Source organism: Balaenoptera musculus, chromosome 11 (assembly GCF_009873245.2).
Source record: "Balaenoptera musculus isolate JJ_BM4_2016_0621 chromosome 11, mBalMus1.pri.v3, whole genome shotgun sequence".
Classification (NCBI taxonomy): domain Eukaryota; kingdom Metazoa; phylum Chordata; class Mammalia; order Artiodactyla; family Balaenopteridae; genus Balaenoptera; species Balaenoptera musculus.
The window spans coordinates 33,133,547-33,154,785 of NC_045795.1; the positions used below are offsets into that span (position 1 = coordinate 33,133,547).

Sequence of the window (21,239 nt, forward strand, 5' to 3'; positions counted from 1 at the left end):
GGGGGTAGGGATGGGGAAGAGGTGAGAGGTGGATGTGGTTACAAGGAGACTGCATGAAGGAACCGTGTGGTTATGGAAATGTTCTGTATATATTTTAATTTTCATTGGAGTATAGTTGATTTACAATGTTGTTAGTTTGTTTTTTTAAATAAGTTTATTTTATCTGCTACATTGTTCTTTTTTAAAAATATTTTCTTTATTTTTTTGACTGCGTCGGGTCTTAGTTGCAGCACATGGGATCTTTCATTGCGGTGCGGGCTCTTCGTTGTGGCGTGCAGGCTTCTCTCTAGTTGTGGCGTGCAGGCTCCAGGGCTCATGGGCTCTGTCGTTTGCGGCACGCAGGCTCTCTCATTGAGGCATGCGAGCTCAGTAGTTGTGGCGCGCGGGCTTAGTTGCCCTGCAGCATGTGTGATCCTAGTTCCACGACCAGGGATCAAACCCGCATCCCCTGCATTGGAAGGCGGATTCTTAACCACTGGACCACCAGGGAAGTCCCTACAATGTTGTGTTAGTTTCTTCTGTAAAGTGAATCAGTTATACATATACATATATGCACTCTTTTTTAGATTCTTTTCCATATAGGTCATTACAGAGTAATGAGTAGAGTTCCCTGCGCTATACAGTAGGCCTTTATTAGTTACCTATTTTATATACAGTATAGTGTGTATATGTCTCAATCTCCCAATTTATCCCTCCCCCTCACAATGTTCTATATCTTGATTGTGAATCTACACATGACAAAATTGCATAGAACTACACACACACACACACACGAAATGGTGGAATCTGAGTAAGCCCTGTGGATTGTACCAATGTCGTTTTCCTGGCTTTCATATTATACTACAGTTATTCAAGATGCTACCAATGAAGGAACTGGTGAAGGGTACATGGGACCTCCCTGAACATATTTTTTTTTTTTCAACATCCTCAATCTATAATTACCTCAAAAAAAACTTTAAAAAGTCTATCAGATGCATAACATATTTACAGATTACATGACATAGCTCTTAGATTTGTTTTAAAATATACTCTAGGAATAAAAAATAAAAGAAAAAAAGTAGAAGAAATAGATGAAACAGAAAAGATGTTGATAAGTGTTGAAGTTGGGTGAAGAATACATAGGGAAAGTATATATACTTTCCTCTCTAGGTTTGTGTTTGCAGACTTCCCAAATAAAAAAAGTTTTAGACAGTTGAAAAAGGGTACTCTGTCCAACATAAGGGCTAAGTCTTACTTATTGGTATACAGCTTTACTCACTGCTATAACATTTGCATACAAATTAAGTTCAAAGCTTATAATTCTGTTTCATTTACAAAGTTTTTATTATGACCTTTTATTAAGAGCTCATAAATCACATGCTTAATCTGGCTCTGTTGACTACTTTTTCCCTCCATGATTCCCCCAAAGTTATAAAAAATAAAAACTTATAAATATCCATTGAGGATTATGCACAGTTTTTACACGATAGTCAGGTCAATGTTTCAGGTTGTCCGACCATCTCCCAGTGTCTCATGCAGAACAGAATTACAGCAGCAAGGCCTCTGAAATCTCAACAGCAGAAAGGGCAATTCTTTTCCAAATCCCACCTCATCCCTTAGTGTTACAGCACTCAACAGGTGCTTGTTTGGGATAGTAGCAGGAGGAATTGCTGGGATGACTGCTCCCGGGAGCAGGTGAGAACAGCAAGCCGGGAAAGTTTCAGCCCTGCATCTGCCATGGCTCAAACCTGGAACTATATTTAAACTCAACAGGCCAAGAACCACCAAGAGCCAAATGGCAAGTTCAGAGGGGGTCAGCACAGGCCCGATCTGACTACTTTCAACTGGAAGAGTTTCAGGTCACTACAAACCGGAAAAACTCTTATTTGGTCTAGAGCTGGGGAATCCGATTTTCTCACTCAGTATACTCTCTTCAGTTGCTGACGAGCAGCACTTTCCTTCCAGCCAGCGGGACGAAATGCTTAGAGGACAGTGAGGCCAGAGGAACATGGAGCCTGCTGTCAAGTCACCAGGTTTTTCGAGTTTTCAAATTCACCAAGAGGACAGACGGTTAAGAGATGACTGTGGAAGCCGAGTATCAGGAGAGCTCAGCATGGACCTTAGGACACTAACCCAGGATCTCCTCCTTTACCCTGTGTTAACCTCCAGGTGTCACTGGCATTTCTCTTCCTCCAACTTGGTTTTAAAACCTCTTCCTTTGGAGAACAGTCAAAAGGTATCAGCTTGCCCATCATCTTTCTTTTTTGGTTTGTAGGGCACATCAAGGATAAAGAGGCAAAGAAGCTGGACAGATTCAGACCTGCAGGCTCTTCTTGGCCCACTTTGCCATAACGTGGGCACATGGCCTTCCATCCACGCCAACTTCCAGCAGACCGAAGAGGTTTCTCAGCTTTCAGAACGTGAGGCTAAGCCCGGCCTTCAAAATCTCATCCCCGCCACCTCCCACCCCCAGCAAATCCTTTTCCTACTGCATAAAACCAGTGATTCCTCCATCAAATCACAGCGTAATATATCCACTGATGTAGGCTCTTGTCAAAGAAAATCTCTTTTCCCAGGATGGGGCAGAACTTGGTTGTTCCCAAGCACACGCTCCACAGAGGGACAGTAAATGATAAACCCCTCAGGAGAGGGCGCTGCCCTGCTTTAGGGAGCTTTCATCAGATGCTGATGAGAGAGTCAGTACTGCCTTTCATTCTACTCCACACGCATCTGCTTATGCCTCCTGACTCCTGCCGGCCCCAGATCGAGGCTGCGATGGGTGGGCCTCCTGTTTCCAACATGTTAAAGGAGGGAAAGTCACCTTCGATCAGCCCGACAGGGCACGTGGAGCCCAGGTGAGGTGAGAAGTAAGGAGGTTCTAGGACGATAAAATAGGTGCCACAAATTGTCAGTCAATAAAAGGGGTCAAGATATCCTGAAACACAAACTAAGCAAACAGTCTTTCTGGCAGTGAGCAAAGTAGGCAAAGAGCCCTTTCTTTCCTGCCACCTTCCCTGCTCTCCCAGGTTTCAAGGAATCAAGTTCCATGATTATAAACGAAGTCACTGGCTGCTCCTGTGCCCCACGGTATGGCCCGGTTGATTTAAAAAGCCTCATTGTTACCATCGTATCTTCATCAACCCAAACATCCAGTGAAAACAGGTAATCTTAATAGAGAGTTTGCTATTAAAATCATGCCCGGTCACACCCTAGAGCCTCAGCTCGACCCCGAGGCAGCCACCCTCTTCTTCCCTCGAGTGGCTTTAACTCCCCCAGGAGGGTGGCATCCACGTCTCTCTACAAGGCAGGCTTCCTTCTCAGCTCACGAGAGGGACCTAGAAAGAAGAGGAATCCATGGAGCCCGCCTGGTGGGGGCCCCAGCTGCTCTCCTTCTTGCGGGGGAACAACTGCTGGGCTGTGAGGGTTGGTCCCTGGGCTGCAGGATGCTCAACCTCCATGCAACAAAAGGTACATGCGGGAGATGAGGACGGAGAGGAAAGGGGAAAATATTCCCCTCTCACCAGAGTAGCTCTCCCCAAGGTTCAGAACCACTGGTGAGCCTCTCTTTTCTGCCAAGGAGCAGAGAAGACCACCTCGGTCGGCCAGGGAGGCCTCTCTGCACCCTGGCCTCCAACTCACTTCTTCCTGCGGATCTTGGGTTTCTTCACAGGCCGCAGATAGGGGTTATCGATGATGTTCTCCTCCCCGTTCCGGCTCCCCGACAAGGAAGGGTTCTGCTGCAGGACAGAGGTGTTCTCCTTCTCAGCTCCAGAATCATCCTTTGAGCAAAAGCCGAAATAAAGCAAAATACCAAATGGCATAAGGAAAGAGATCATGCCCACGGTAAGAACTACTGTTAGCATCCCTTCCATTGAGAAATTAGAAGCCCAAGCACCACCTTTCGGCTAATGTGCCTCTCTCTGCCCCAGACGAAAGGAGGCCAGGCAGCGGCTGCTATCAGAGGAAGGCGAGAGCACCAGCTTTGACACAGTGGAGCACAGAACACCAGACCCTGAACCTCTTCAGAAGGCAGGAACAGGAGTTAGAAGGAACAGAGAGCTGGGAGGGGCAGAGTCAGGGGCTACAATTTAGACGCTTCAGGGAGGAAGCCCAGCCTGTGCGGAGACAAAGAAAAAGAGAAGTGGCTCCCGATGCCCTGCAGGACTGAGAGGTACAGGACTGAAACAGATCATGTGCATAGGGCACCCCCTGGACCAAAGCTCATGTAAATCATAATCGATTTTCCCGCAAATTCTCAAGTATCTGGTACTTGCAACATGGTACAAATGATCATATCCCAGCAGAGGCCAGAAGCTGCTCAAGCCCCGAGAGCTCCCATGAAGGCAAAGCAGCACATGCAGGCACCAACACAGAGCATCCTCCAAAATCTCCGTCTGCAGCCCGTGGATCAGGCCTTTTGCTGTTCGTTTTTTGAGGAAAGTGATTTTGGAGAAAAGCTTATAAGTTTGAATATATTCAATATGATCTCAGTTAAAGATTTTTTAAAAATCACAATGGGATGTAGACATAGAAAACAGAAATATGTTGAAGTTTTACAAACGGCTTCTGGAAATATGGGTGATTGATTCTCCTTTCCTTTTTTACACTCTCCTATTTTCCAAGTTCTTTAAAATGAGCAGAAGCTGCAGGCGAAGGGGGTAAAAATCACACGAAGCAGCGCAGGCCCAAGGGGCTGTAAGGGACCAGAAGCAGCTGGTTGGGCTGCGCCCCCTGGTGGCAGGCCAACGGTTCTGTCACTGGGATTCCCGTTCTGTAACTTGAGGCAAAAGAGGACTTGACCTTAACCAGGAGATTATGCTGTCAGAAGACAGCGGGACAGTGGACAGATGGCAGGGTCTCCCATAGGGACCACTGGCCTAGGACGGCGGTGCCAGTCTGGGCTCAATGACACTGAAGAAAGCATGACTCTGAGGTTCGGCTGCGTGCCCTCTCACTGTCCATCAGCCCTGTTCTCCCCAGAGACCCAGTTCATCCAGGGCCCCTGTGCCTTCCCTCTCCAACACCCAGTCCGGTGGCACTAGAGTCATTCTGGACCTCCTGGAGGCTCCCTTGAAAGCGAGTACCCCAAGATCAGCCTGGCTGGCTCGTGTCAGACTAGGTGCTGGACACAATGTCTGACCACACCCAGACCTGCCTTGGATACTGGGCTCTGACCTTTCTGAAGTTCTTAACGGCTCGGTTTAGTAGCTCACCCCTACCTCCCTCCTCTCATCTCTCTACAGGAAACGCCCGACCTTCAAAGTTACTGGAAGTTCAACTGTGCCTTAAGTGTTTCCTGAGATGATTAGGGTGGAGGGGACCCAGTCAGGGGTGCCCTGGGATCACTGCTGGAGGCTCCCCCGACTCAGCTCGCTATGCCTCATGAGGCCAGGACTTGGGGCACGAGTCATGGGACAACAGGCTTCTCTTCTCCCAAGGAGAGCTTCTGGAAATGCCACTTTCTTTGCTGTCTTTGGGGACAGGCAGCCTTGAGATGGGGAGGGACAGGAGGAGTAGACAAAAGAAGTAAAGTACTAAAATGACTGAGATTTGTAAAAAAAAGGTGGGAGTAGAAAGGTCTGTCAGGAGCGACCTGGACCTGGAAAGGCCAGACTCAGGGCATGCGTGCACGCCCCTCATGCACCCGCCTCATGCACCCGCCTCATGCACCCCAGGCGCCCTGGGTGACTGCATCCAGCCTCACAGCTTCTACCACCACTTCCACGGCAGCATCCCCCACTTGAACCTCCCCAGCCCTCACCTCTCCCTTGACCTCCAGGCCTGCACGGCCAGTCGCTCAACCACCTGCCATCTCCACCTGGCGGTCAAGCAGGCATCTCGAATTCAACGTGCCTAAAACTGAACCCCGAGCACAAACAGCTTCTCCCACTGTCTTCCCGTCCTGTCCTCCCAGCTGTCCAAGCCCAAAACTCTGCAGTCACTCCTGCTTTCTTTCTTTCTCTGGCATCCCACAGCCAATCTGCTGGGAAAACTTCTTGGCGTTATCTTCCAAATACAGGCAGAATCTGACCACTTCCACTATCTCTACCGCAACCCCCCTGGTACGACCCACTAGTGTTGTCTCTTACCCGGATGGACAACGGCCTCCTAACTGGCCTCCCGCCACAGTCCCTCCTCTGCCTGCCCCATTCTCACCAGCACAGCCAGGGCTCCTTGGAGAAGTTCAAACCTGCCTCTCCTCTGCTCCACACCCTCCCAGGACTCCCACTTCATCCAATGAAAAGACAGTTCTTAAAACTGCTCACAAGGCCCCGCCTGATCTGACCTCTCCCTCCCCTCCCCCAGCCCCACCTTCCTCAGTCACACCTCCACTCTCCTTTGTGCTATTCCCCAGGGCCTTTGCACTGGCTGTTCCCTTTCCAGGACACTCTTCCCCAGATATCCACATGGCTCACTCCCTCACCTCCTTTAAGACTCTGCTCAGACGTCACCTTGTGATGTGTACCCTGAGCACCCTATTTAAAACTGAAACCTCCACCCTTTACCCTGGATCCTCCCCTACTCAGTTTCCCCCCCGTAGCACTTTCATCTTTAACATACTATATAATGATGTATTTACGTATTACGTCTATGGTCATTCCCCCACTGCCAACACACAGGCTCCCGAGATGCAGCTATTGTCTTTGTTCTGGTCACTGATGTGTCCCAAGCACCCAGAACAGTATCCGGTACTTACCAGGTACTAAACAAATACTTGCTGAGTAAATGAATGGTACAATGTTCAGAAAAGAGTAAAAGCTGAGACACTGGGATTGCCTGCAGAAGTTCAAATGTATGAGAAAATAATCCTCTGATACACCAATTTAAAATGAATAGTCCTGGGACTTCCCTGGCGGTCCAGTGGTTAAAACTCTGCGTTTCCACTGCCGGGGGCGCAGGTTTGATCCTTGGTCAGGGAACTAAGATCCTGCATGCTGCGCAGTGTGGCCAAAAAATAAATAAATTAATTAATTAAATGAATAGCCCCTTCATGTTCCTAGATGGAGTAACCAGAACCAAGTTAAACAAAGTAACTACCTAGCAACAGTCCTTGACAGCTGTGACCTTGATAGATAAAAGAACAATTTAAAACACCAGTTACTGAACTTACTGTAACAATGTCTGTAAATGCTAAAGACAGAAAACCACCTAAACATCCACAGGGGACTGGCTCGCTGAATCCACACAATGGAACAGGAGGAAGCTATGGGAGGGACGAGGCAGCTCCTCACATACAGCGAGCAACGACCACCGAGAGCGCCACAAAGAAAGCAAGCGAGGGGAAAGGACTGTTGGTGCTTAAAATAACAACGAAAAAACATCTCTAGAAGGATTCACAAGAGACTGGTGACACTGGTTGCTTTGGAGGAGGGAAAATGGACGACAGGGAACAAGGACAGGTGAAAGACTGTCATGATACATCTTTCCGTACATTCTGATTCTTAAACATATGATTGTATTTGCCAGTCCAACGAAATAACAAGCCCAACTGACTGTCATAAATTGTTACTGGAATCCTTTTCTTGAAGTCTTTTTATTTACTTATTTTGTACAGAAGAGCATATGGTCATACAGCAGGGGCAGGGGGGCAGTGGGTGCCATGAGCTGCCATGTGCCAGGCACCTGATATGGATGAGCTCATTTTATCTCAGGCTCCTCACTTCCCCTTGAGGTAGGTGTTCCTACTCCTATTTGTATTTGTGAGGAAACAGACTCAGATGCTAGGTCATGCAGCCAAAGTCACTTAGCTGGAAAGTACCCTGGTCTGGATCTGAGGCCAGGTCAGTCTGACTCCAAGGCTCAGGTCTTTCTACTCTTTGCTGTCTGGCTTAGCCTCTGGGTATCCAGGAGTCCTCAGGCAGTTCCTGGCATCCTTTCGGCCTCGGTTCACTCACCGCCATGACCTCACCTATGTCATTACATTACCCGGAGTTTTAGATAACACATCTGCAAGCCCTTTAGCTGCTTTGTACTTATAAAGGGACGGTGATGTTTGTTTAGAAGACTCTGCCTTCTCACAAGGTGAACCTCATCTTAGTCCGTGACCCAATCACCATATCTCAGACCAAATTAACTGAGTCCAAAACAGAAGTGTAGAATAACAAAGCTCCTCTGCTCTATGTAGAGCCATGGGCTCCCAGCCCTAATTCTGAAAGGAATAATTCAACATTAAAGAAATGTGTGTTCAGGCAAGGGAGACCTTCAGCAAATACTCGAGTCAGCACTGGCACTCTCCACCTGCATCCTGGGGCCTCACACCTCAGAGAACATGAGGACCCCTCAGTCCAGCTACAACCACTGGGCCATCCCTTGCTTAAAAGCCAGGGCCAACCTTAAAAGATGGATGAATGTGGTAACCTGACTCTTAGGGTCCTGTAAGCTTTAAAGGCATTAGAGCTTCAGCAGGTCTGTGACTCTACTTGGCACTTTCTCCCCTGATGCATGAACAAGAGTGGGTCTTATCCTCTTACTTGCCGAGTACAATACGTCGTAACCAGAAAAGAACACCCACAAGTTTCAACGAGCACACCTCCCCCCGCCGACCTTTGTCTCTGTGCCCACACATTTTATCTCCTATCCTGGCTCTGAAATGTCCACAATAAGGCTAACCCCTCCTTTTGGGCACTAGATCCCATGCCCTCTCCCTTACCAAAGATCATCATTCCAAAATGTTTCTTTCTCTCCTGCATCAACTTTACCAGATCATTTTCATCAGCATACAAACATCCTGTTATTTCTTTTATCTTAAAAAACAAATGAGGGACATCCCTGGTGGTCCGGTGGTTAGGACTCCACGTTTCCACCGTGGGGGGTCCACGTTCCATCCCTGGTTGGGGAACTAAGATCCCGCAAGCTGCAAGGTGCGGCTAAAAAAATCAATATATAAAATTTAAAAATAAAAATAAAAAACAAGGGCTTCCCTGGTGGCGCAGTGGTTGAGAATCTGCCTGCTAATGCAGGGGACACGGGTTCGAGCCCTGGTCTGGGAAGATCCCACATGCCACGGAGCAGCTGGGCCCGTGAGCCACAGCTACTGAGCCTGCGCGTCTGGAGCCTGTGTCCCGCAACGGGAGGGGCCGCGATAGTGAAAGGCCCGCGCACCGCGATGAAGAGCGGTCCCCGCACCGCGATGAAGAGTGGCCCCCACTTGCCGCAACTAGAGAAAGCCCTCGCACGAACCGAAGACCCAACACAGCCAAAAATAAATAAATAAATAAATAAAGTAGCTATAAAAAAATTAAAAAAAAATAAAAATAAAAAATAAAAAACAAAACACCTCTCTGACCTCCTTAATTCTTCCCCTTTAGTTACTGCTCCATTTTCTCTCCTTCCCTTCACAGCAGAATTCCTTGAAACCATGGTCTACATTAATGGAACTTTCTGTGATGATTTAACTGTTCATATCTGCGCTGCCCAGTAGGGTAGCCACGAGCCACAGGTGGCCACTGAAATGTGGCTGGTGTGACCAAGAAACTGAATTTTTTTGTTTTATTTAATTTACATCAATTTAGACTTAAATAGCCACATGTGGCTACTGGCCACTGTAACGGACAACACAAATCCACACTCACCGACTCCAGTTCCTCTCTTCTCTTTCTCTTTGAATTCACTTGCTCTCATTCTTCTTGAAATTGCCATTGTCAAGGTCACAAACTACATTCCCGTTGCCAAATCTAACGGGCAACATCTCAGTCCTCACATGACTGGAACTAACTGCAGCTTCAGACACAGCTGATCACTCTCTTCTCCCTGAAACACCTTCTTCCCTTGGCCTCCGGGACGCCGCAGCCCCCTGCCCCCGCACCCCCCACCCCGGTTATGCCACCTTTCCCGCTGTGCCTTCTCCATCTCCTTGGCCGGTTCCTCATATCCTCACCCTCTGAACAGCGCAGAGCCCCAGGGCTCAGTCCTGGCACCTCTTCTCTATTTTATCCTCACTCACCCACTAGGCACTCACCTGGTCTGTGGTTTAAACACTATCTACACGCCGAGGACTCCCAGGTTTGCATCTCCTGAGCCCAAGAGCTCCTTGAACTCCAATACGCCTATGCACCTTCCTACCTGACCCCACCACCCGTATGTCTAATAAGCATCTCAAACTTACCTCGTGTAAACCTCTACTCCTGGCTTCCCCCCTACACCTGTTCCACCCAACTGTCTCACCTGTCTTGGCTGAGGGCACTTCCATCTTGCCTGCTGTTCAGGAAAAAACCCTTGCATTTATCTTTGACTCTCTTTCTCTCACATCCACTCCATCAGTCACTTCTGCTCCGAAAATAATCTAGAATCTGACCAAATAATCTACCTGTGTCTTCACCTCTACCACCATCTCTCAGCTTCTTGCACCAGCCTCCCGACCGGTCTGCTTCTGCCCTCACCCTCTGTAGTCCACCCTCAACCCAGCAACCTCTCCGATCCTGAGACCCTCCTCTGCTCAGCACGTCCAGGGTCTCCCATCGTACTGACAAAAAGCCCAAGTGCTTAGGTACCGTTAAGACCTGACTTTCCCAGGAGCTCTCTGACCTCGTCCCCTGCTGTCCTCCCCACTTTTGCTCATGCCACCCTGGCCACCCTGATGGCCTCGCCGTTCCTCAGCACTACAGCGCCCACCTCAGGGCCTTCGCATCTGCTGTTCCCTCTGTGGGGAATGCTCTACTCCCAGATACATGCGAGCCTTGTTCCCCTCAGGTCTCTACTCACCTGTCACCTTCTCAGTCACCCAATCTAATACCACATCCCCCAGGCCCATACCTACTCCCATCTCCTAATTTCTCACTTTTCCTTAGCTCCATGAGGGCAGGACATTTTGTCTATTTTGCCTCCTGCTAATTCCCTAGCACCTGGTACCTGCCTGACTCTGGCAGGTGCTCATTCAATATTTGTTGAATGAATGAATGGATCCCTGGGACACAGACTTATCCCTCGAGCTAGAGATCGTGTCGCAACTGGATCACCGCGGGCCCATCATGCAAGTCCCTAACATGGGGCCAGAGACCTGAGGTAGGTCCTGTCCAATCCCCAGGGTGATAGGCAGAGAGCAGCACGGGCTACTGCGGGGGGCATGCTGAAGCGGGCAGAAGGCAGGACCCACCGTGTTGATGTGAAGAGGGAGGTTCTCTGTGTCTGTCTGCTCATCCTGCTCCGAGGAATCCGTCTCCTCCATTTGTTGCATCTCCAGCTCAGACGGAAGAAGAGCGGTCAGGTAGGGGATGGTGAAAGGCCTGGCAGCAATCACTGGGGGATTGGAAGAGAGGCCGAGAGCCTTATGACAGATCAGCGAGCAGCACCGAATGACAGTGATGGCTAACACGCGCGAGCACTTACCACAGGCCAGGCAGTGTCCTACAGGCGTTACATGTTATCTTTAATTCTCGCCTCCACCCTATTAAGTAAGTACAACTATCAACCCCATTTTACAGATGGGGAACCTGAGGCCCGGAGAGGTTACGTGACCTCCTCAAGCACACCGGAAGTGGTGGAGTGGGATTTGAACTCAGGCAATGTGACTTCACAGCCTACTTTTACCAAGTACCACTAAAATCAGAGAGAACTGGGGCTGAATCCTAGCAAAGCATCAGCTTAGTGATCTTATACCCAAGGTCAGTTAACCCCCCAGCCTCATTACTAGAGCAGGGATATGGATCCCTTTACCTGAAGGACTCAAGTCCCGATGGCGGACTTGAGAACTCTCTGCATGGAAGTATATCCACTGAGCTAGAGGGCACTTCAGGTAAATGAGTGACCCAATTCCTCCAAAAAGCACTGAGGCTGAGTAGGAGAAATCACTGGTTAAATAAATAAATAAATAAATAAATAAATAAATAAATAAATAAAAAGAAAGTCTCTGTGCGTACTTCTATGGTAGAATGTCATTATCAGGAGACACTCGAAGATTATTTTTAACGTGGCTCAGATGTGGGGTCCTGCAAACAGAAAGAGCTGGGTTTGAATGCTATCTACTCTCCGTGTGACCTTGGGCAAATTATTTCATTTCTCTTCTCTATAAGCCTTGGCTCCTGGAATGGTGGAAGTAACAGTTCCTAACTCAGAGGCTCACTCGAGGAGTTCATGAGATAATGTAGGGAAAGTGAGTAGCACAGTGTCTGGACTTAATAACTTAGCTGCTGTGGTTCCGGGGCGAGGCACACAGCGAGAATCCAACAGGAGCTTGCTGACTGAACGAATCATCTAAACCAATCTCCCTCACTCCCCTTTGGAAACACTGAGGCCTGTGGAGAGGAAGGAACTTGGTCACATGATGAAATGATAGTGCTGAGATGAGGAATTATATGGTAGCCCTGTGAGAGGACGTCGTGAAGGCAAAGCCTGGCACAGGTTCTTTAACTGCCCTGCCCCCTGACACCAGGGTCCTTCTACCACCAGGGCTGCCCCTTCTGCTAAATGAGCCTCTCTGATGCCTGGGGCTCAGTCACCCTCGAGGTAACCTCAACTCAATGCACTTCAAGTGCCCAATCCCAACAGAGGCCATTACTGTTTTGGAGTCATCAGTTAGGGACAGGCCCTTAAGACCTAGAAAAAGGAGCCAGAAATGAAGAACAAGTTCCACCCAAGACAAGGACAAAGCTTATTCGTTTCTTCCAACGACACTGAGAGAAGAGGGAAGATGGGGCGATGATCTCAGAGGACAAGCCAGGGTCCACAGAGGGGAGACACTCACAGGGAAACGTGCTGACGTCATCTTTGAAAAGACTCTGGGTCTCGCCGGTCTTGGCCATAAAACGGGTGAGTGCCCGCTCCACGTCTCGTCTCTGGGATGCGGCCTTCTCCCGCAGGACCTGATAGTCTGACACGGGCTCACGGTACGTCTAAAGGGAGAACAGCAAAGACACTAGAGAAATACCAATGACTACACTGCTCTCCTCGGGTTCCTGCCTTGCTGTTGCTCTGTCCTCCCATCCTTTAAATGACCCCTACCGTCACTGAGAGCAGAGATCCCCAAGGGCGGTGGAAGGGCAGAAAGAAACAATATAACTATGATTAACATTTACTTTGAATCTTAAAAGTTAAGAAACATACAGACATTTACATTTACGTGATTGATCCCGGGCCTTCATTTAGCTCCAGCGACAGCTGGACTCAGGCATAAGAGACGCATCCTGAAGGGAGAGTGGGAATTCCACCCTCACACACCTGCCGGGGAAGCCCTGCCGGAGACCACCCAGGGGCCCTCAGTGTAACATGACAACAGAATTTTCTGACATGTTTAAAATCTTCCCAAGATGAAGAATTTAACAGGATTCTGAATACACTGGTTCAAAACATGAAAATGCAAGATCTTACAATTATTTTTAAGACAACTGCTTGACATTTAAAAAGTTGGAAATTTAATAGGAAAATTTTAACATAAGTCTTCAAATAATTGGTAGATGAGAATGAAACAAATTAGTTTTATGATTTATTAAGGGCAGCCTAAGATCCCACCTATCTTTGTACTGTACCTTTTTCAACTATGAGAGCTGTTAAAGTATCAAAATAAACTGAACTTAGAACCAGACCTCCTACTTCGTATTCCACCAAGTATTAAACCAAGATTTCAAAAAATACAAAAGCTGAGGCTATAACGTGGCTGCCACTAAAAAGGAGCACCAGTTTCCTGAACCTTTAATAAGGGTCAGATGATCTTTCAATGTGCATTGTTTTAGTACTGTGTTACATTACAATATTCACGTAAATGAGCAAACAAATACTGAAGCAAGTGCTTAATACTGTACTGACAGAGATATGCTACAAAAGAGTTAGAGACTGCTGTGGGTTGAATTATAGCCCCCTAAAAAAAAGACGTGTGAAGGCCTAACCCCCAGGACCCCAGAATATGATCTCATTTGGAAATAGGGTCATTGCAAGATGTAATCAGTTAACATGAGGTCATATGAGTAGGGTGGTAAGAATCCGACATGACTGGTGTCCTTATAAGAAATGGCCACGTGAAGACGGAGATACAGAGAGAGGGCCGTGTGAAGAGGAAGACTGGAGTGACGCATCTACAAGCCAAGGGGCGCCACGAACTGCCTAGAAACCACCTGAGGCTGGGCAAAGGTTTCACAGGGAGCCTGCCGACACCTTGATTTTGGACTTCTAGCCTCTGGAACTACAAGACAATACATTTCTGTTGTTCTAAGGCACCGAGTTTGTGGCACTTTGTTACAGCAGCCCTAGGACACTAATACAGAAAATCCTGGTCAAGAGCAATGGCTGCGTTGCAATGGTGGATGACCACCTGCTCCTTTCCCCCCGTATCCTGAGGTGTGCAAAAATCTCCTGGAGGACTTGCCCCAACCCTGCATCGTGGCCATATTTGCACCAGGATGCAGTGTGGAGGCGGGGACACAGGAAGCGAGTAGAAGAGCCTCTGGGGACTCCTATGCACACTGTACCTTCCCGACGGAAGGTGAAATTGCTAGAAGGCAAATTGGAACACGGAGGACATGTTCGGAGGACATCTGAACTAAGGAGGACAACTAGACTTGCCCCATACAGACTCAGAGCTCACAGTTATGATAAGTTCCATTTCACATTACCGAGTTTTATTTTTTGGGTTTTTTTTGGGGGGCCACACCATGCAGCTTGTGGGATCTTAGTTCCCAGACCAGGGATTGAACCCAGGCCCTCAGCAGTGAAAGCATGGAGTCCTAACCACTGGAATGCCAGGGAATTCCCCCAAGTATGTTTTAAGTAACTCTTTCCCTGATTTCAAAAATAACTCTCACCTATTACGGAAAATTTGGAAAACCCAGAAAAGCACACACAAAACAACAGTTACCTATAATCCCACCAAGAATTACTACCAGCATTTTGTGGAATGTGTCTTTTCTCTACGTGGCTAGGTACTTCTGTGTTTGGGTGGGACAAGCAAAACTGTGCCAGCTTCAGTTTCTTTATTAACTATATTTTTGCCAGCAAACTGGAGAAGATAATTCTCCTTTGCCAAATTGTTTTCCAGTGAGGAAAGACATTCTGAGTTCTGAACTACCCTGTGACCAACAAACTTCTGGACTCCAGTCTGACAGCCAGTAGAATGGAGTCTGCTTTTGCATCAGTCACAGCCCCCAGGGTGGCCTTGTCACTCACCGGAGTTTTGATGTAGGTGTGGGGGTCGGGGAACTCGGGAAAATGGCTGGGGATGTGTGGCGGGTGGGGTCGGTTCTGTCCTGCAGTGAGGGCCTTGGGGGTCACCGGCTGATTGGTCACTGGAGCTGCAACAGAGTCACCGGCTGTTACTCTTCCACCCAAGGCCTTGCGCCTCTACCCACACCCTCCTTTTCTCAAAGTAAATGGTGGACCCCAATGTTCTATGCAACAGGCACTTTGTACTTCTACCAATAAAAGGCGTTTAATGGCTTGAGGACCCGAAAAGGTACCTCCGCCCCCCAACAACGCCCGGCGCGGCATGAGCTGGGGTGACATTCCCATCTACAACAATCTTGCCTGCACGCCTCTTAGGTCGGTGAGTGGGGGGCTGAGACAAGCTAACTACATAAAGAGCAGGCTGAGGACCTAAGGAAGTTAGGTGGGCTGCTAACTCCTTTCAAGAACCCAGGTAACAAAGACAGACACTGAGCCAGGGTAAGTTAAGTGAGGGCCACTGAAAGCAAGAGGGGTTGAAAATGGCACCTTTCACTGCCACTTTGAGAGGAGCATCTTAAAACGATGTCAGCCGGACTCCCCTGGTGGTGCAGTGGTTAAGAATCCACCTGCCAATGCAGGGGACGCAGGTTCTATCCCTGGTCTGGGAAGATCCCACATGCCGCGGAGCAACTAAGCCCGGGCACCACAACTACTGAGGCTGCGCTCTAGAGCCCGCGAGCCACAACGACTGAGCCCGTGTCGTGCTGCAACTATTGAAGCCCGCGCACACGTACAGCCCGTGCTCCGCAGCAAGAGAAGCCACCGCAATGAGAAGCCCGTGCACCACAACGAAGAGTAGCCCCCGCTCGCCGCAACTAGAGAAAGCCCGTGCACAGTAACGAAGACCCAACGCAGCCAAAAAAAAAAAAAGATGCTAGCCTGAAAAGAGTGATGAAAAAAAAATCTAGTGAATTCTCCCCAGGTCCTGCAAACCCAAACTAGTTACTCCAATCAGCTCAGTTTATGGCACTCAGTGTATCTAAGGCAGAGATCATCAGACTTTTTGTATAAAGGGACAGGAAGTAAATATTTTAGGTTTTGCAAGCTGTGCAGCCTGTCACAACTACTTAACTCTGCCATTATTGCATGAAAACAACCATAGATAATAAGTAAACATGGCTGTGTACCAATAAAAGTTTATTTACAAAAACAGGAGGTGGACCACGTTAGGCCTATAGGCCATAGTTTACTGACCCTTGACCTAAGGAAGAACAAGCACTCTCACATTTTTCAAGTAGCATCGAGATGGTTTACCTTTCTGGTGACTGAATTTCACATCCTAATCCGACTAGCCCAAATAACGATTACATGGTAGGTAGCCCCAAATAATGGAAGGGAGCCTGCAACGAGGCAGTAGCTACACACCAGTCCCTGCCCTACTCAATCAATTCATTCCACCAGCATTAGTTGAGCACTCCTGAGTACCTCAGTTCAGACTCACTTACGGGCAGTGATGACCATCCTCTGAGACCGCTTTGCATAAGCAGGGAGAGTGTCCACATTGAAACCTAAGAAACAGGAGAACAGAAATCACCGCCCAGACCACTGGATACTGAACGTGGAAGGGGAAGTAATACTGTGGTGAAATAGTTTAAACTCCCAACTCAAGAGCTTTGCTGCCACTCAAAAGAAGCTCCAGCAGAATCCCTGAAGAGGGAGTTAGGAGGCCTCTTAAAGGGGTTCAGAGGAACCCTCTTTTGATAACTCTCTCAAGCTAAAAGCAAACCAGGAGACTCACGAGGGGATTTAAGAACGCTCAGCAGAGGGGGCTGCCTCCTGGGGACTCCTCTCTCTCTCTCTCTCTCTCATGCCTCCAACTCAGCTGCACTGAAGAAACGGAAACTGGAGGTGTACTCACCCATCTCGACAAGGGTGACCACAATATCTGACAGTGTGGGCTGCGTCCTGGCTGTGTGCTCACAGTAAGACTTGGCACTCCTCCCAATTTCTGAAATGTCTAGGAAAGGATCAAAGGCAGAAAGTCTTACTCTCAGTTCCCAAACAGTTAAACATAGAATTGCCATATGAGCCAGCAATTCCACTCCTAGGTATCCACCCAAGTGAAGGGAAAACAGGGACTCAGAGTGCATGATGTTCATAGCAGCACTACTTGTGCATCCATGTTCACAGCAGCACTATTCACAGTAGACAAAAGGTAGAAACAACCCAGTGTCCATCCACAGATGAATGGATACATAAAATGTGGTCTATCCATATAATGGAATATTATTCAGCCTTCAAAAGGAATGACACTCTGATACAAGCTACAACATGAATAAACGTTGAAAACATCATGCTAATGAAATAAGCCAGACAGTCAAATATTTTAAGATTCCACTTATATGAGGTATCTAGAAAAAAAAATTCATAGAGACAAAAAAATTGATTAGGGGTTACCAGGAGCTGGGAGGAACGAGGAATGAGGAGTTACTGTTTATGGATACAGAGTTTCTGTTTAGAATGATGAAAAGTTCTGGAAATGGATAGTGTTGATGGTTGTACAACATTGTGAGTATATTTAACACTACTGAATTGTACACCGAAAAATAATTAAAATGGTAATTTTATGATATGTACATTGTGCCACCAAAAAAAAAAAAAAAAAAAGTCTTATTATCTGGTTGTCAAGTTTTTGTTTCTTCTACCTGAAGCTGAACCTCTTTTCAGTCATGCTAAACTCCTTCAGGGGAAAGGGGAAGCATGAAGCTGGGCTCCATGAGTGGGTTTCAGAGGTGGATGGGCAGCTCCATGAAAATTCTGAAATTGTGCTGAATTTTACATACAAAAAAGCCTTTTTCTGGGACGGGTCCACAGGTCAAAACCATTTTCATAATAAAACGAGACATTCTTTGATTTTTTTAGTCTCATTCTCTCATGCAGTTTTCCAGAGGCTATGTCACCTGTGATGACATCATGGCTCTGCTGGACAATGGAATGTGTGCTTGTGCATTCTTATGTTTTAAAATGTTCTCAGTTTTATTTCCTAATGTGACAAAAATCTCTATATATAAAGCCCATGTATACAAAATTCCTTGGGGTCCTCAATTTAAGAGTCTAATGGGGTTGGAGATGGCTGCTTTAGGAAAATATTTGGTATTTTGAAGTTCCAAACATCAGCTGCAGAGAGTCACGTCAACCCAGATCACGCCCTTCCTGGGGCAGCCCACATCTCGTGACTGATCAAGACCAGACTACAAAGGCAGGGCTTTGGGGGACTGATGTCAGATACTCTGATGGGCAATAATTGCTCCAGAGCGCCCCACTGAGTTGGCCAATTCTTTGTTTGACCTGTACTGCAGTTCAACTTCTCTCTCTGCCTAAACCTTTCTCTAACTTCCATTCATAGGGTTGATTCCGCCCTCAAACACCTTAAATACCCACAACCCTCATTCCATCCTCCCCTCCCCTCCCCTCCAAGGGCCCAAAGAGGGAAATACAGTGTACATGCACAAGCCTATGTGAGACCGTTCCAGGCTCCTAAACCTCAAGATACTTCCTTTTAAAAGTGGGTTTTTTTCTTTTTTCCATTTTCTAAAACTTATTCACTCTCACTCTTTGTATCACATAATATAGCACTTGATTATATAATGTGTGGCATCTATTTCACAGGAATTAATCCTGACTCTCCAATGAAACTGTAAGTTCTTCGAGCATAGAGAACAAACAGCAATAATAACAGCACCTACAAGTCATCGAGAGCTTACAACGTTCCCAGCTTTGACTGTTTTACATATACATCTCACTTATACTCAAAACTCCAGGAGGTACAAATTATTATCCCTTTTCACAAAGGAGGCAATTGAGGTTCAGGAGGTTTAGTGGTTTACCCAAGCTATTAGGTGGCAGAGTGATGACCTACACCCAGGTCTATCTGATTCTAAAGCCTGTAAGTCACTTAACAGTGTTCTTCTTTTTCTTAAATCCTCTCTAACACTATCACAATGCAGGACACAGAACAGATGTTTGGTTGACGCGAAAAAGGCCTATTGTTTCCTGGTACTTACAGCTCTGCAGCATCTCTGTCAATGTTTCCACAGATGCTTTCTCAGCGCTCTCAAACCCTGCCTCTGTCAGCAGGGAGCTCACAACCACTTGCAGGGTTCGCCTTCGGGCCAGATGGTAGTTATCAGCAGGGTTAGTGGACTGTTTACTTCCTGATCTCTGTGAATCAGCAGCCCAGAAAGAGAAAACATTTTCATCCAGAGGACAAGGATGCAATCACAGAGTTCACATACTGCCAATGGCAAGCAAAGGTTCTTCTGCTAAATACTTATTAGTGCTTAATAAGATGTGGTAGTCCCTGATGTTTAGACTTACAGCTCTTGGCCAAATGAATAATAACTGAGCACCCCAGGGGCTCTAAATTCGGAGACAGTCTTTCTGCCTACCTAATACTTACAATTCCAATAACAAAACGGCTGTTTTCTACTTTCTATTTTAGCAGATTATCAGAATATATAGCTGAAGAAACACACACGATGGGATTGAACTCATATCCATCTCCCAGAAAAAAGTGACCTCTCTCTTGTTCCTCCCATCTCCACACCACTTTGCTAACGAGGAAAATTAAAACAACAAACACATGAGGCTAAGTAGAGGACCTACAAGTAGGAAGTATTTTGAAACGGGAATCCCTCCCAACTTTGGCGAGCCAATAAGAAGGCGAACGCGGCCTCGTTGCCCCAATCAGGAGGTGTTCCGGGCTCCCAACCCCCAACAGAGAACGGGCCAATCAGTATACAGGTCCACCAACTCAGGAGGTAACCGCCGAGTCTCGAGAAGGGGGTCACGTACGACCTGGAAGACCCTCCTCCACTCAGAGCTCATGGTGGGGCTGGATTTCTGGGTATAAGATTGTAGCCCAGGCTAGGGGAAAGTTACAGAATGCCCCGACTCTCTCGGCTTCGGCCCCGCGCCTCCCGCCCTTACCGTTCCGGAGCTGCCAGCCCCGGCAGTGGCCGCCGCGTCGGCCATCTTGCTCTGGCGTAATGTGCCTGAGCGCAGGGCAGGATGGGGCTTGTAGTCACGGGGCGGGGAGGAGCGGCGAGGGGGCGGGGCGACACGCGCCCCTCTGGGCTTTCCTAGGCCCAGCGGGGTCGGGAGGGTGTGTTGGGTGACCCCGCTCACTTGGCCTTATGTGAGCGGTGCGTTCAGTAAGCCCCGGAAGTGGCCAGGAAAATGAGCTCTCGGTTTTACACCTATTTTGAAATGAAATCGCTTTTCGTAAAAAGCACATCCCTGGAACACTCCAAAGTTGCCTGATAGCAACCTCTGCCTGGGTCCCGCTGGGTCCCCATCATTTACTCTCTAGGGGAGGGGTCTGGGATTCTGTATTCTTAAAACCTCCAGGTGATTCTTCTGAGCGGGAAATTTCTGGAAACCTTGTTTTGTGCTGGCGGCCCCGCAGCCTACTTGGAACTAGATCCCAACAGCCACCCAGTCCAGGTGTTCCAACGCATCCCGCTGCCTTCTCGCCGTGTATTAATCCGTAGGTATTTGCCGGGCGAGCCGGGAAGCGCCGGCGGCAGGAGGCTGCCCCTTGCCTGCCTTACTCCCAGGCCGTTGCGTCAACGTGGTGCATGTGGTTTTCTGCGGTTCCCTCGCGGGTCAGCCTCTCCGGATGGGAGTCCGTCGTGCACCACGCCTCATTCGTCTCCTTTTGCGGGTGTCTGGCAGGACGCAGGGGCTGGGTTTGAATTCCAGCACTCAGCAGCTGTGGGATTTCAGGCACATTACCTAACCTCACTGTGCCTCGGTTTCCTCTTTTGCGAAACTGGGATGGGATGGATAGCAGGGGGGGAAATGAGCTAATACACTCAAAGGGTCTATCACTGTGCAGACGTAGAGTAAGAGGTCAAGAAGCAGCGCCTAATGTTATTTCCTGAGCGGCGAGTGGATGAGTGGAAAACGCTCACAGGCAGATGTCTGGAAGCCTGCGCCGCGCCTGCCCGCGGCGCTCACCTGCGGCTGGAGTGCACCCCCGCCCCTCACCGGGGTAACGTGCAGCGTGATGTGCGGGCTGGGGTCGCTGCGCAGGCTGAGCCGCCGGGAGGAGTCGGGGCCCAAACTTTAGCTGAGCGGAGCACCCAACCCCTTTGTCTCCCCCGCCCCCT

At 48.2% G+C, this 21,239-nt stretch overlaps 1 protein-coding gene across 5 annotated transcripts in view; it reads right to left on the reverse strand.

Moving 5' to 3' along the window:
• The window catches only part of TAF8 (TATA-box binding protein associated factor 8), a 40,198-nt gene extending 20,086 nt beyond the window's left edge, over positions 1-20,112 (reverse strand). For 2 of the 5 annotated variants that reach the window (XR_005021888.1, XM_036869362.1), the window contains exons 1-7: positions 20,056-20,106; positions 19,131-19,287; positions 16,985-17,083; positions 16,572-16,634; positions 15,070-15,194; positions 12,659-12,806; positions 11,072-11,214 (exon numbers count right to left, since the gene is read on the reverse strand). Coding sequence is in view for 4 of the 5 variants with exons in the window: in XM_036869362.1 (XP_036725257.1) it covers positions 11,072-11,214; positions 12,659-12,806; positions 15,070-15,194; positions 16,572-16,634; positions 16,985-17,083; positions 19,131-19,287; positions 20,056-20,100 (780 nt within the window). In the remaining variant the exon portion in view is untranslated. Of the gene's footprint in view, positions 1-709; positions 3,315-3,614; positions 3,759-11,071; positions 11,215-12,658; positions 12,807-15,069; positions 15,195-16,571; positions 16,635-16,984; positions 17,084-19,130; positions 19,288-20,055 lie in introns of those variants that run through there. The other 3 variants (XM_036869359.1, XM_036869360.1, XM_036869361.1) reach the window with 3 other exon arrangements.
• Between the last annotated feature and the right edge of the window lie 1,127 nt (positions 20,113-21,239).